The sequence below is a fragment of the Ceratosolen solmsi genome, unplaced genomic scaffold (assembly GCF_000503995.2).
Source record: "Ceratosolen solmsi marchali unplaced genomic scaffold, CerSol_1.0 scaffold56, whole genome shotgun sequence".
Taxonomy (NCBI): Eukaryota; Metazoa; Arthropoda; class Insecta; order Hymenoptera; family Agaonidae; genus Ceratosolen; species Ceratosolen solmsi.
In genome coordinates this window covers 6258216-6270591 of record NW_011948425.1, presented here as the reverse complement: position 1 = coordinate 6270591, position 12376 = coordinate 6258216, and the positions used below count along the sequence as shown (strand labels likewise).

General features: G+C 31.4%; 1 protein-coding gene across 1 annotated transcript in view; it reads left to right on the top strand.

The window, feature by feature from the left end:
• Positions 1-5330: 5330 nt before the first annotated feature.
• Positions 5331-12376, top strand: part of LOC105362945 (putative ferric-chelate reductase 1 homolog) — a 45559-nt gene continuing 38513 nt past the window's right edge. Inside the window, exon 1 of the mRNA XM_011500500.1 lies at positions 5331-5561. Coding sequence (XP_011498802.1) covers position 5561 — 1 coding nt within the window. The 5' untranslated portion in view covers positions 5331-5560. The remainder of the gene's footprint in view (positions 5562-12376) is intronic.

Here is a 12376-nt window from a genome sequence, read left to right as displayed (position 1 = left end):
TTCAATGCTCCGCTCTATAACGTATAACGTAATGGTAATATATTGACATTTTTCTTTGCACGTTGTAATTATCTAATCGCCCGATCGTAAAATTTTATAAATCGATTTTGGCTTTAGGCCCGCGATTTTATTTACATATTTACATATTTATTATGTAATTCTTACTGCCAAGCGATAGCTTTTATTGACGATCGGTTCGTTATGTATTGGAGATAGATCATTAGTACGTATAGATATCGAAAATATTGTAGAATTTTATTACAACATCAATGATGATTGTGGTATGAAGATGGCCCGAAATAAAATTTACATACGTATTGGTAGCTGAGATACTTGAAAAAGCAGCCGAATGCATAAATGGTAAGTCGGCTTTCGATGTCTTGTATTCTATTTCGCAATGTATCGGTGCCAAATTCAAATTTCCTTCGTTTACCCAGTTATCTTTATTCCAATGACATTACATTCGTCAGCTTAATTCTTCATTAAAATGAAAAGTAGTAAATGTGATTTCCCTCGAACGAGGAAGAATAGTTATTTATTGCTTGGTCGCTACTTGGACATGAACGCTTGCTTATTATTCTGTTATCAGTAGGTACAGCACCTGCTGTATCTATTAATGCTGCTATAATTAAATAAACATATTATTTATATATGGATTAATGAAGTAGCCATCGATGCAAAGCTTAAAACTTCAATATTAAACGAATTACTACTTCATTAAAAAATTTGATGTTGGGATATAAAAGCATTCGATTGTTTGTTTACATTGGAAAAAAAAAAAATAATAATTATGACAACAACAACAACAACAGCAACAACAATAATAATTTTTTTACGATAAAAAAATATCGGTTATAAATTTTAATGGTAATTTTAATGGTTTCTAAAATTGCGTAAAATATGGTTTCTCTGTCTAAATGGATTTGAGATGTTAATTCGGAGATAAACGTTTTTATTTCTATTTGGTTTAGAATTTTGCGTTAAATAAATGGGTTGGAAAATTATTCCAACAATAATATATTCATAATTTGTACTAATAATTGCATTCATATAGTGCGACGAGACGGAAAGTTTTCAAAATTTTTTGAAAATTCCAAAGTGTCCGCCTTATTACAAAATCCCAATGTCCCTTTGACTAAATCCTAATTTAATTGATTCAAAGGATAAGTCATTCCGAACGTCATATGGCGAGATGAAGCAGGCATTATCGATATTATAACCTTAATGGTACGTTAAATAATCAGTTGTTTCTCTATTTTAGCCAATTATAAGTATTGATCGCACGTTCTTGGAACTCACAAGATTTTGTTATTGTGATGGGAGAGCACATTGCGAATATCCACTCGGTGACTTAGTCGCTCGACAACTCTGAATAATTTAACTTCCAAATTAATTGGCTTTACAGTTCTTTTCTATTTCGTTTGTAATTTTCTTATCTTGAAAATAAAGACTCCGTTTAGCTTTCCGCAAAACATGGTTTTTCTTTTCATTGCTATCATAATACAAGTTTTCTCTTCACTGTGCAACAATAATAACAATATATAATTAATATATCCAATCTGAATCTTAATATTTTTAATCTCCAATATTTGAATAAAAAAGAAAGCTCGATAAAATATGTTAATAATAATAAATTTAAGGACAATTTTTTTCAACAATTGAAATAAAATTCTTTTTGAAACTAATGAATCGTTATTATAATTAATAGTCTCTTATTTCCAAGTAGATTTTTATTTTGTAATTATTCAAGATCATACCGAGTATATTAAAATTGTATGTATAATTCTCAAATTGTATACACCATAATATATTTTATACATTGCACCCATGACACTGTGCTATGCAAACGCCATTTTCACAATCACATTAAAATTCTTAGGATATACCTTTAATCGATAAATAATCTTAAAATTATTATATTTAAATTATTATCCTACAAAATGAAATGGTTGTAAAAAACATATAGACGTTATCGATTCTTTTAAGTTCATAAATATTTGTATCATTAATAGAATTATGTATTCTTTATAGGAATGCTCGATTGTATCGATTGCTCAATCTGACCTACTTAAGTTTTGAAAATGTTGCACTGGATAAGTTGCGTATCAGCTAAATAATTTCTTAGTATCGAGGCTTAATCCTAATCAACCATGGCTATATATTTTGATATCGATATTTTTCCATTTCTCCAAAAAATCTTTAATAATACATTGAATATACCGTTATTGTTGTTGTTGTTGTTGTTGTTGTTGTCGTTGTTGTCGTTGTTGTTGTTGTCGTTGTTGTCATTATTATTATTATTATTATTATTATTATTATTATTATTTAGCTTCGTTATTCTCTTTTTCATTTACAGATCATTAAGAACAGATAAGATTGTTAATATCTCCTACACTTAATTATAAATAACACGGATTTGAAGATTTACTATTGTATTACGTACTGTCAGATACACCTGTTAAATTAGAGAGAAAATAAATAAAATTAGATGCAAAAACTTTCATTTCGTGCAAACGATAAGATTGAAATGTATTTTATAAGTCAATTTATTTTTCGAATATTGTATATAACGATTACGTCATCACATTTATTATATAAAAGACCGACAATACAATAGCGAGCGGCTGCAAAAATCCATGTGTGCAAAATACATTACATAATAAGCCACATTACCGTCCTCAATTAATTAATTATATTTTAATTAATTACAGTTTCATTGAAGGCTCTTGTCTCAGCTTTAATCGCAAAAGAAAACGAAACCATTCATTTCAATCACAGCGACTAGCGATTAGGCATCGCGGAGAATTCGAGCACGCGAAGGAGTACCTGTCCACTCGAACGGCACTCGCCTACGAAAGTGGCGCTTGACTTCACCTGCGCCCATAATCCCCACGAGCGAGAAGCTTCTGTCTAATACGCAATAAAACGCGACGCGAATTCTTACGGGCGTCCTTACGTAAGGTTTTAACAAACATGAGTCCTCTGATTCCTCTCGGTGCGGTATCCCGACCGACTCTCTTAGCCCGATCCAGCATTGGATCTCTCTCTCTCTCTCTCTCTCTCTCTCTCTCTCTCTCTCTCTCTCTCGATCCATCTTCTGCAGAAGCGTGCGCACTCTTTTCCTCTACCTCTCCTCCATCCCTCGCCGCTGCCGCTCGTTACCCCTTATTTACCGCCACTCGCCGCACACGTTGTACGCCGAGTTGCGTCCCTCGCACTCTCTCCGACTTTTTTCTCCAGCTGTAACGGCCGTGTGTCCATGAAGTATCACTGTTCTTCGTCGGCTAGGAAAAATCGACATCTTGCAATACCCGTATCCGATCTTTATGGAACAGTGAACGATATCCAGAATTATTTTGTCACTGGATTGATGCATTTTATTTGGAGTTTTCTTGAGAATAGCCAGTCAGATTATCGAAAGACTGTGCGCGCTCACCTTTGATTATTTGCTAGTCTTTGTGATCGACTGGTTGATCGTGATCGATTGACGGGCGAACCTTAGCTTAAGGTCGAGTTTCGACGTAACTGAGCCCAACGGAACAAGCCTACTCTTGTTTATCAGCAATTTATACAAGGAATATACAGGGAATTACAGACAATTTGGCCAATTAGTTACATAGAGCTATTGAATTTCAGTAGTTGATGCTGTCGTGAAATTATGTGCGAATGATATTTGCTCTTAATTTAACGTTGGCATGTATTATAGAAATGGCCTATAACATTATGCATCAGCATACGCGCAGCGAAAGCTACTTATTTAATAGCATAATCACGCGCAGTTTACATTTCATCATACAATGTATGCACTTGTGTTATAAAAACACGCGACAGAATTCGATATTATGCATTTGTGTTAATAGCTGAATAAAAAAAAAATAAAAAAAAAAAAAAAAAAAAAAAGAGAGAGAGAGAGAGAGAGAGAGAGAGAGAGAGAGAGAGAGAGAGAGAAGAAGAAGAAGAAAAGAAAAAAAGTATGATATATCATTAATAAATTAGAAGCAGATATATAAAGTTAATTGGTGCTAATGCTTATACAATTGCTATAAAGAATTTCGAAAAGAAATTTAATAACTTCATCGTTAATACGTTGGATAAAATTATAATATTAATGAACGTTGATGAACGAATATTAATGCTCTTAACGTTTCATTCTTTTTTTTTTCGTTTTTGTTTTGCTTTCCTTCTTTTTTCTTTCTTGTGTTTTCAAATATATATTCGACGATTTCAATTATACGCTAATCAGATTCTTCGAATGAATGTGTTTTCGCGTTACTAGATTCAAGTACTGAAACGTTATTATCTAAAAGAAGATTAACCAACGCAGGCGTTACTTTATAGAGTATTATCGAATTATGAAGAAAAATAAAATGTTGCCTACCGTTAAAATTGCATAATATTCTAACCGAGTAATAAGTTTCCATAAAAACTAAGCAAGTTCACAAGTTCATAGCTCGTTCTTTCAATAACCGTTCATTTAAATTGTTGTCATACAATATAAAGCACAAAGTACGTAATACAATAAAGTTTTACTTTAAATAAAGCATTTCCCATCATTTTACATTCACAACGTTTATATAGGATTTTTTAATTATTTAATTTACAACATTAAGTGAGATTAAGTGCTTGCTTTATAATAAATAAAACATCAGCTTCGAAAGATTTCTCTTGCATTAATTTTATGTCCCATTCGATTTCAATACTCTTCGCATGTGATTCATCTGCTTTAGCGCCTTTTACTACTCCCCTCCCCATCACCCAACCGTATCCCCATCCAATGCTACGGTATAATCTTCCGTACGACAAACAAGATTAATTCGCGGCAAATCGAATGGCACTTACGAATAAGCATGTCGACAATTCCAGTAGACGAAAAGCCGACCGATCGATCGTCTTATCGGACGATCAGCGAATGCCGAACATCCTGGCGTGATTTCTTAAATTGACGAAAATTATTGGCGACGCGCGCGCGACTCATCCGAACGATAGCAAGTCGTGCGCGAGCAGATAAGAAGCCAAAAGATAATTGTACGATCTCCGTGCCGCGTTACGTGTACAGTCGTCATCCCAAGCCAAAGAGACGGACTTTCGTTGAAGTCGGGCCACATTTTCCTTAGCTGGTCAATGAGCGTATCGACGGCAGCTTCCGCCCTCCGGCACATCCGCGCGGAGGCGCTCGATTTAGAAAGCCGCCCGGCACAATCAAAGCCAAACGTCCGCAGCGTTAAAGGGGCCTCGGTCCCCCCCACCCGCCTTCATCGGCCAGTCCCCACCATACGGGACTCACGGGGCCTTTCAACTTGGGGCCGCCGCGTATCCTCTCACGACGCGGAATAGACGGCGGCAGTGCCACGAACCTCGGCGTCGCGCACAAGGTGCCAGTGAGTTTACCACAGGAGGATCACGTCTCGGAGTCGCGTCTCGGAGTTGGTGCGCGCGGAACCGCGATACTCCACGGTGATGCAGCCAGGCTGTCGAAGCCGATAGGACGCGCGAAGGCGCCTTCGAAGCCTCTGTTGAGTCGTGGGACCAACGCGAGATACGAGCACCGCCATAAGAGCCAAGTGAGTCCCGCTTCTCTCAGTCCCACTTCGTTCTCGACAAGGCGCGGCACCTCTACTACGACAACAACAACAACTACTACTACTACTACCACTACTACTACTACCACTACTACCACTACTACTACTGCTACTACTACTGTTGCTACTAGTACTACTACAACAACAACTACTACTACTACTACTAATACTACTACCACTACCACTACTATCATTAATCCCATCACCTTACCCGGTCACCTGATACACCGGCCCTCGCGCACCCGCGCCCGCACCCACATCCAAACCCACGCGCGCACGTATCGCGCGTCCAGTCCGCCCAACCGCCCGACGATTCCACATTGCTTTGGAGAGGCTGGGCCCGTGAGAACTCGGCGAGGTCTTGCGCTTATTATTCACGACGAAACACGTGCTTCGTCCACGACGTTTTCCACGGCTGCAGTCGAGCCATGAGTTTTCTCGCTGACTAAGCGCCGAGAACTCAAAACTTTTATTCGGTCATCGTCTATGCACCTTGCGCTCCTCGTCCCTCGACTTGTAAGCCTTTTGTTCGAAACTAAATGATAAATCTCAGCGTGACGCTAGTGGATGAAGAGAGAGAGAGAGAGAGTGTGTGTGTGTGAGAGAGAGAGAGAGAGAGAGAGAGAGATATGCTATGATAAATATGGTAAAGCTTATTCCTTCGAGGCCTTTCGTAACCTGAAATTTTGCGTTTACGGCAAAGGATCGTCGTTACCCCCATTGACTAAGCGTGGATTATTCCGTACCTACGTTTGCTCCAGTCGGAAGATCTCTCATTTTAAATATTGATTTTTTGAGGTCGAATTATGGAATTTACTAAGTACCCGTAGCTAAGCCATTTGTAACGGTAAGCTTAATGATTTAACAATCGTGAAAACATTTATGCGAGCACAGAGTTCATTGTCGTGTAATGGAATTCATTGCTTATGGTAATAAAAATTTAATAGTGTCCCTTTTAAAGTAATTATATTTCTTACGTTTGTCTTCGATGCGTGGATGGACTGTTTTAAACATATAATCATTAGCGTTCGATATTCAAAAATAGAAAAGTAACGCGGACGATTTATAAATTTTGCCTCATACCTACTATTTATAGCGTAGCAATAAGAAATTACTTAATAAATTAATTATACTGTCACATATACCTCGACTATCATAAGAATGTCGAGCGGAAAATCCATGCTTATTAAATGTCTGTCCCGAATACAATAAATACATTCTAAGGAATAACATATTGGGAAGTTAATTATTTAGTCTAAACAAATTATCATTAAGAATTTAGAATTTGTGGTAACAACAAGTGTATTTTTACAAATTTTCTGAGATATTTCTCTTATTTAATAGAATATAATATCAAGCTTAATGTTTCATACTTTCTAAAGAAAAAAGAAGTAATTATATTACCTAACTTACTGATGCGACTGTGACACGAGTATTATTATTATTAAAGTAACTGTGCATAGGTAAGATAAGTGGGCCAACTACTGTAATACAATAAATTGAACCTTACCGTTAATTCGCTATTTATTAACTTATCAGATTTATTGTAAATTCATTGTATTCGTTTAATGGGCCGATGGCCATCGACATATGCATTTATACTGTGAAAATTCTAAATTTATCAATGTATTTAACAATGTTTCAAGTGCCGTGCTATTGCTATCTATATTTCTAACGTTATTATTATTATTATTATTATTATTATTATTATTATTATTATTATTATTAGTCGTAGTAGTAGTAGTAATAGTGTTATCGTAATTAAGAGCCAGGCGTCACGCAATTATTATCATTTTCATTTTTCACGGTCTTCTTTGTAGTAATAATTTTCTGAATTGTTACGTAAAATAAGTAGAACTAAAGTGTTGATTAACGTAGCCATAAAAGTGTAGTAGTGTTTGTTAAAAAAAAAAAAAATACATGTACTATTGATATTATAAAATTGTCTATTTTGCTAAAAATTTATTATATGCATTCGGATGTGTAATATTTCATCCACGCATGTATAAGATAATTTTTGTATTATGTAACAAAGAACATAATAATAGAAAGTTCATACAAGGAGAAAAACTTTTTATATATTAAAACTATTTTTTATGTATTTTAACAGTATTTTATTAGAAACAAAAGACAAATATATTTGTATCGATAGATTTTTTTGTTCACTTTAGTCGGTTTATTCTTATTTAAAAACTGAACGTCATATATATTTTATCTTTGGTATCTTCAATATCAATATAATACATTTCTATTATATAAAAATATAAATTACAAAACTTGAATGTGCTAATGAAAAAATTTTTATACGAATAAAAAGTACATTCTTCATATTTTATTTACTATATTGTTAGTCACTAAATGAAATAAAAAGTGAAATATCAACGCCTTTGTAACGATTAATTAATTTGTTTACTTAAAATATAATTTATATATATATATATATATATATATATATATATCATGAAATTTATAAATTATCACAATATTTATCAAATATTTTAATAAATATATACAGGACATAAAATTCATTTATAGATTTTTTAACATTTTTTTTTTCTGTACAAATTATTGACAGTAATTACATATTTTTTAAATTCTTTTATATCAAAAACTCGTTCTTTAGTAATATAAACATGTTAGAATATTCGAGTAAATCTTTCGTGGGTGAATCAATATAATTTAACGAACAATTAAAATAATCGATAGAATATCCATTTTATAACACTTTATGTTTTATTTCATTTGAATCAGTATATTCTATCCTTTGACTCGTTATAAGCATTAAATTAATATTTCTTTATTGTGTATTTAAAATATTCAAAATATTCTATTAACGTGATAGAAATTTCCTGTTAAACCAAGCTACGATTTACGGATGCTCATTTTAATGAATTCACTCGTACTATTTTACAGTATACAGATATTTTGTTACGAGCGATATTAACCATAAAAATCATGTAATCGATACAAATATTAATAGTGAATATTACAGATATTAATTATGATAGCGCAACATTTATATTATTCATTAACTAATCGAATGTTTTATTTAATGTAGAGTTTTACACGTACAAAAAGTAAAAAATGAATAGATCTAAATTTGCCACAATAATAATTAATATTTGTAATAATTAAATTAATATATTTCCATCAAATGCAAATAGCCCGTATATAAGCAATAAAAGTTTTTTTCTTCCATTTAGATAAACAAGGTATTTGTAATAAAAGATATATAATAATAATATTATTATAAATAATATCGGTAATCCAATCATTACGAACAATGATCTTAAATAATGTTTGTTATTATACCGGGATCATATTTTAAATAAAAATATTATTTTTTGTTTATTCTTGGCTGTTTATCGCGAGGTTAACGCCTTAATAAATTACACAGTTTTCTTTCGAATGAATTTTAAATTATATTTAAAATATCTAATAATAAAGAATAACATTCAATAATTTTGAAATTTCAATTTCATTAGTAATATCGTACATATTTAATGATTCATTTGTCTAAAGGTCATTATTTAATAATGCGCGTAAAGATTTGCCGAATAAACAACGTAAATTACAAATATATCGAGTAAATGCTCAACCATATTTACATATTTGCTAGTCGGAATGAAAAATTACAAAAAAATATAAGTTAACAATATAAAATAATTAATAACATTTTGTTTCATAATTTTGGAGAAAAAAAAATAGAAAATGAAAACGACAGCTTAGTTTAAGCTTCGTGTTCAAGGCAGCAAGAGAATTGTTTATAAACGAAATATTTGACATATATCATTAGATATTTGACATACGCGCTAAAGTTTGGGCATGAAATTCGTTAGGCCATATTTTAATACTATTGTCATTAATAAATAATTACTTTGTAATATATATATATATATATATATATATATATATATATATATATATGTAAAATGTACGTGTATTTATTTTAATGTAAGGAATTATATTTTGTATTATCAGTAAGTCAGTTAAGCGAATGGAATTTAGACAATTAAAATAAATTGCTATACTTTATTTGATGCAATTTAATTTTGTTTATTTAAAAATTAGTGTAAATTAGATTCGTTATAAGTATTTTCATTTAATAGATAAAGTAAAGTAATTTTATTCATTATTATATAAATAAATTGTTTTTGATCTGGTATTCTTAATATTAAAAATAATTGAACGTTGAATGATGTAAGATGAAAATTTTACATGTAGAAAATAATAGTGGGAAAATTATTTAATTAGTCTAATGTAATTGAATCTTTTGTATTATAAAACAATATAATGACTAAAAAATTTCATCGAATGGACAATATTGTAAATGACAAATTTAAGAATATTTTTACAAAATTGTTCGACTTAGCATTATATGTTGAAATTCCGTCCGCGAATACAAACATTCCTATCCTTTCATTCTTCCATTAAAATCTTTAAAAAGAAATCTAAAATCATACAAGTGTTTTAAACTTATTCGGTGAAATCTATTTTAGAAACTGACTGAAAATTAAACACAATTTTCAATTGTGCTGGAAAATATGCTCACCGGGTGCGCTTGAAATCTTGATCCGGAATGGAATGTCCCACGCGCTAGAAAACAAGGTAGAACGAAAAAATAGAAAATTCGACATGTAGCCCGCGTATATGTCGTAGCTTGGACGCCATCGTGTCGTTTCTATGGCAACGTTCGCCCAGGAAAATCCTACTTTTTACGCGTCGGGCCCATAAGAACAACAATTCCTTGAACACTCGCATGGTTTCATCCGCGTAGCACAACACTTGTTGGTAATCGTTAAAGTCGTTGCAAATGTTGGAAATCTAAACACGCGAGAGAAAAAGAGTGATTGAATGAGAGTGCGAGAGCGAGAGCGAGCGAATGAGAGAGAGAGAGAGAGAGAGAGAGAGAGAGAGAAAGAGCGAAAGAATTATATATATGAAGGTAAATTCATCATCCATTGCACACGTACGATGTCGTTTCTGTGAGTATTGCGAGTTGCGATAAAAGATTTTTATCGACATCCATGTTGAACATAGTTTCACTTATTAAGAATAATAAATGAAAAATTATCTTTTTAAATTACCAATTTTTATTGTGCCAATGATTTATTCTTATCGCTTCTAAACTGCAGTTTAAGACAATACTTTAGTGCCTTTTTTGCATTTCCATAATATATTTATTCATAATGCAATTACTCAAAATTATTATGAAGTAATAAGATACGTACGTATGTGTGTGTGTGTGCGTGTGTGCGTGTATGTTTATATGCGCGTATACGTTATAATTCTAAGCAATGAAATTAGATTAAATAAATTACATTGTTATAAAATTAAATAATTGAAACAATTTTTCTTTCAAAATATTATCTTTTTTATCATTGAATATCTCAATCTTGAAACAGAGTCATGGCTTGTTTTAATATTTTATTAATATAATTTTGACGATTTACATGTCCGAAAGTAAAGGGATAACATTATTTACAGCATTTTTATAAAACTTAATCATTACAATTTCGATGATTTAATGTATGAAGTTATCCAAAATTATTTTAAAGTTTACGTACTACGGGAATAAAAGATGAACATTAAATATACATTATGTTAAACTTATTTTAACAAATGTAAAGAGTAATTATGCATACAACTCATGTAAAAATCATGTTGCTGAAAGAAAGATCGTAGACTCGTTTGTAGAAATCATGAAACTGGCGATAATATGGATTAATTAAAAGATGTTGCTCCACGCATATTAATTACCATCAATACCTTAATAAATAGATATTTTTAAGAAGTTTATTAATTTTTATGAATTAAATACGGGAGCTTAAAGTTAATTTCAACTTAACATACATTTTAATATTTACGATTGCATTAGATTGTCGTTCTCGTTATAGAAATTATTGCAAAGCTTTGAAGTCACTGAGTGTTACAGGTACTTGATCGTTATATGATTAATTACATAATACATTTCTTAAGATGAATAATTAATTAATTTAGTTCGATGTAAAATTATTCATATAATAAACATATAAAATACTAAGTTTAATGCAATTATATTTTTATTCAATTTAATTAAAATATTTTTCAAATTTATCAGAATTATAATTCCATGCATATATGATCCATATTAAAATAATTTATTTTATATTACACGAATACATTAACATTAATTATTTAAACTAGCAGAATAATATAGATAATGAAGTCAAAGAATATAGGTAATGGAATGTTAGATCTACAAATTTACTTCCGTTTGTATAGAAACCTTTATCTTATACAACATATATTTTGACCAATATATATATATATATATATATACATCATTTAAACGAATATAAAAAAAAATCTATAACTTATAATTAAAATTGAATTTATTTATTTATTTAAAGTCTGTACTTCTCAGTTTTTATTTAAATTTTTATATCCAAGGGGAGAAACAAAGTAATCAATCCAAATGGATAAGTTAACAGAGCAGAGAAACTCAAGTCAGTTGAATATGTCAAACTAAATCAAAATTTCCCTCTGGAGCCCTTTCCTCGAGAGATTTGATGTTAGCTTGGCTATACGTAATAAAAAAAAGCATCAAACATAGGGTAAAAGGAAGTACCATCTGTAGTGTTGTTACAACGATTGAAATATAAAAGATAATACAGTCATTTTTATAATAATTTTAAACTTTAGTCGGTACATTGGGTGTCTTCTCTCTCTCTCTCTCTCTCTCTCTCTCTATATATATATATATATATATATATATATATATATATATATGTGTGTGTGTGTGTGTGTGTGTGTGT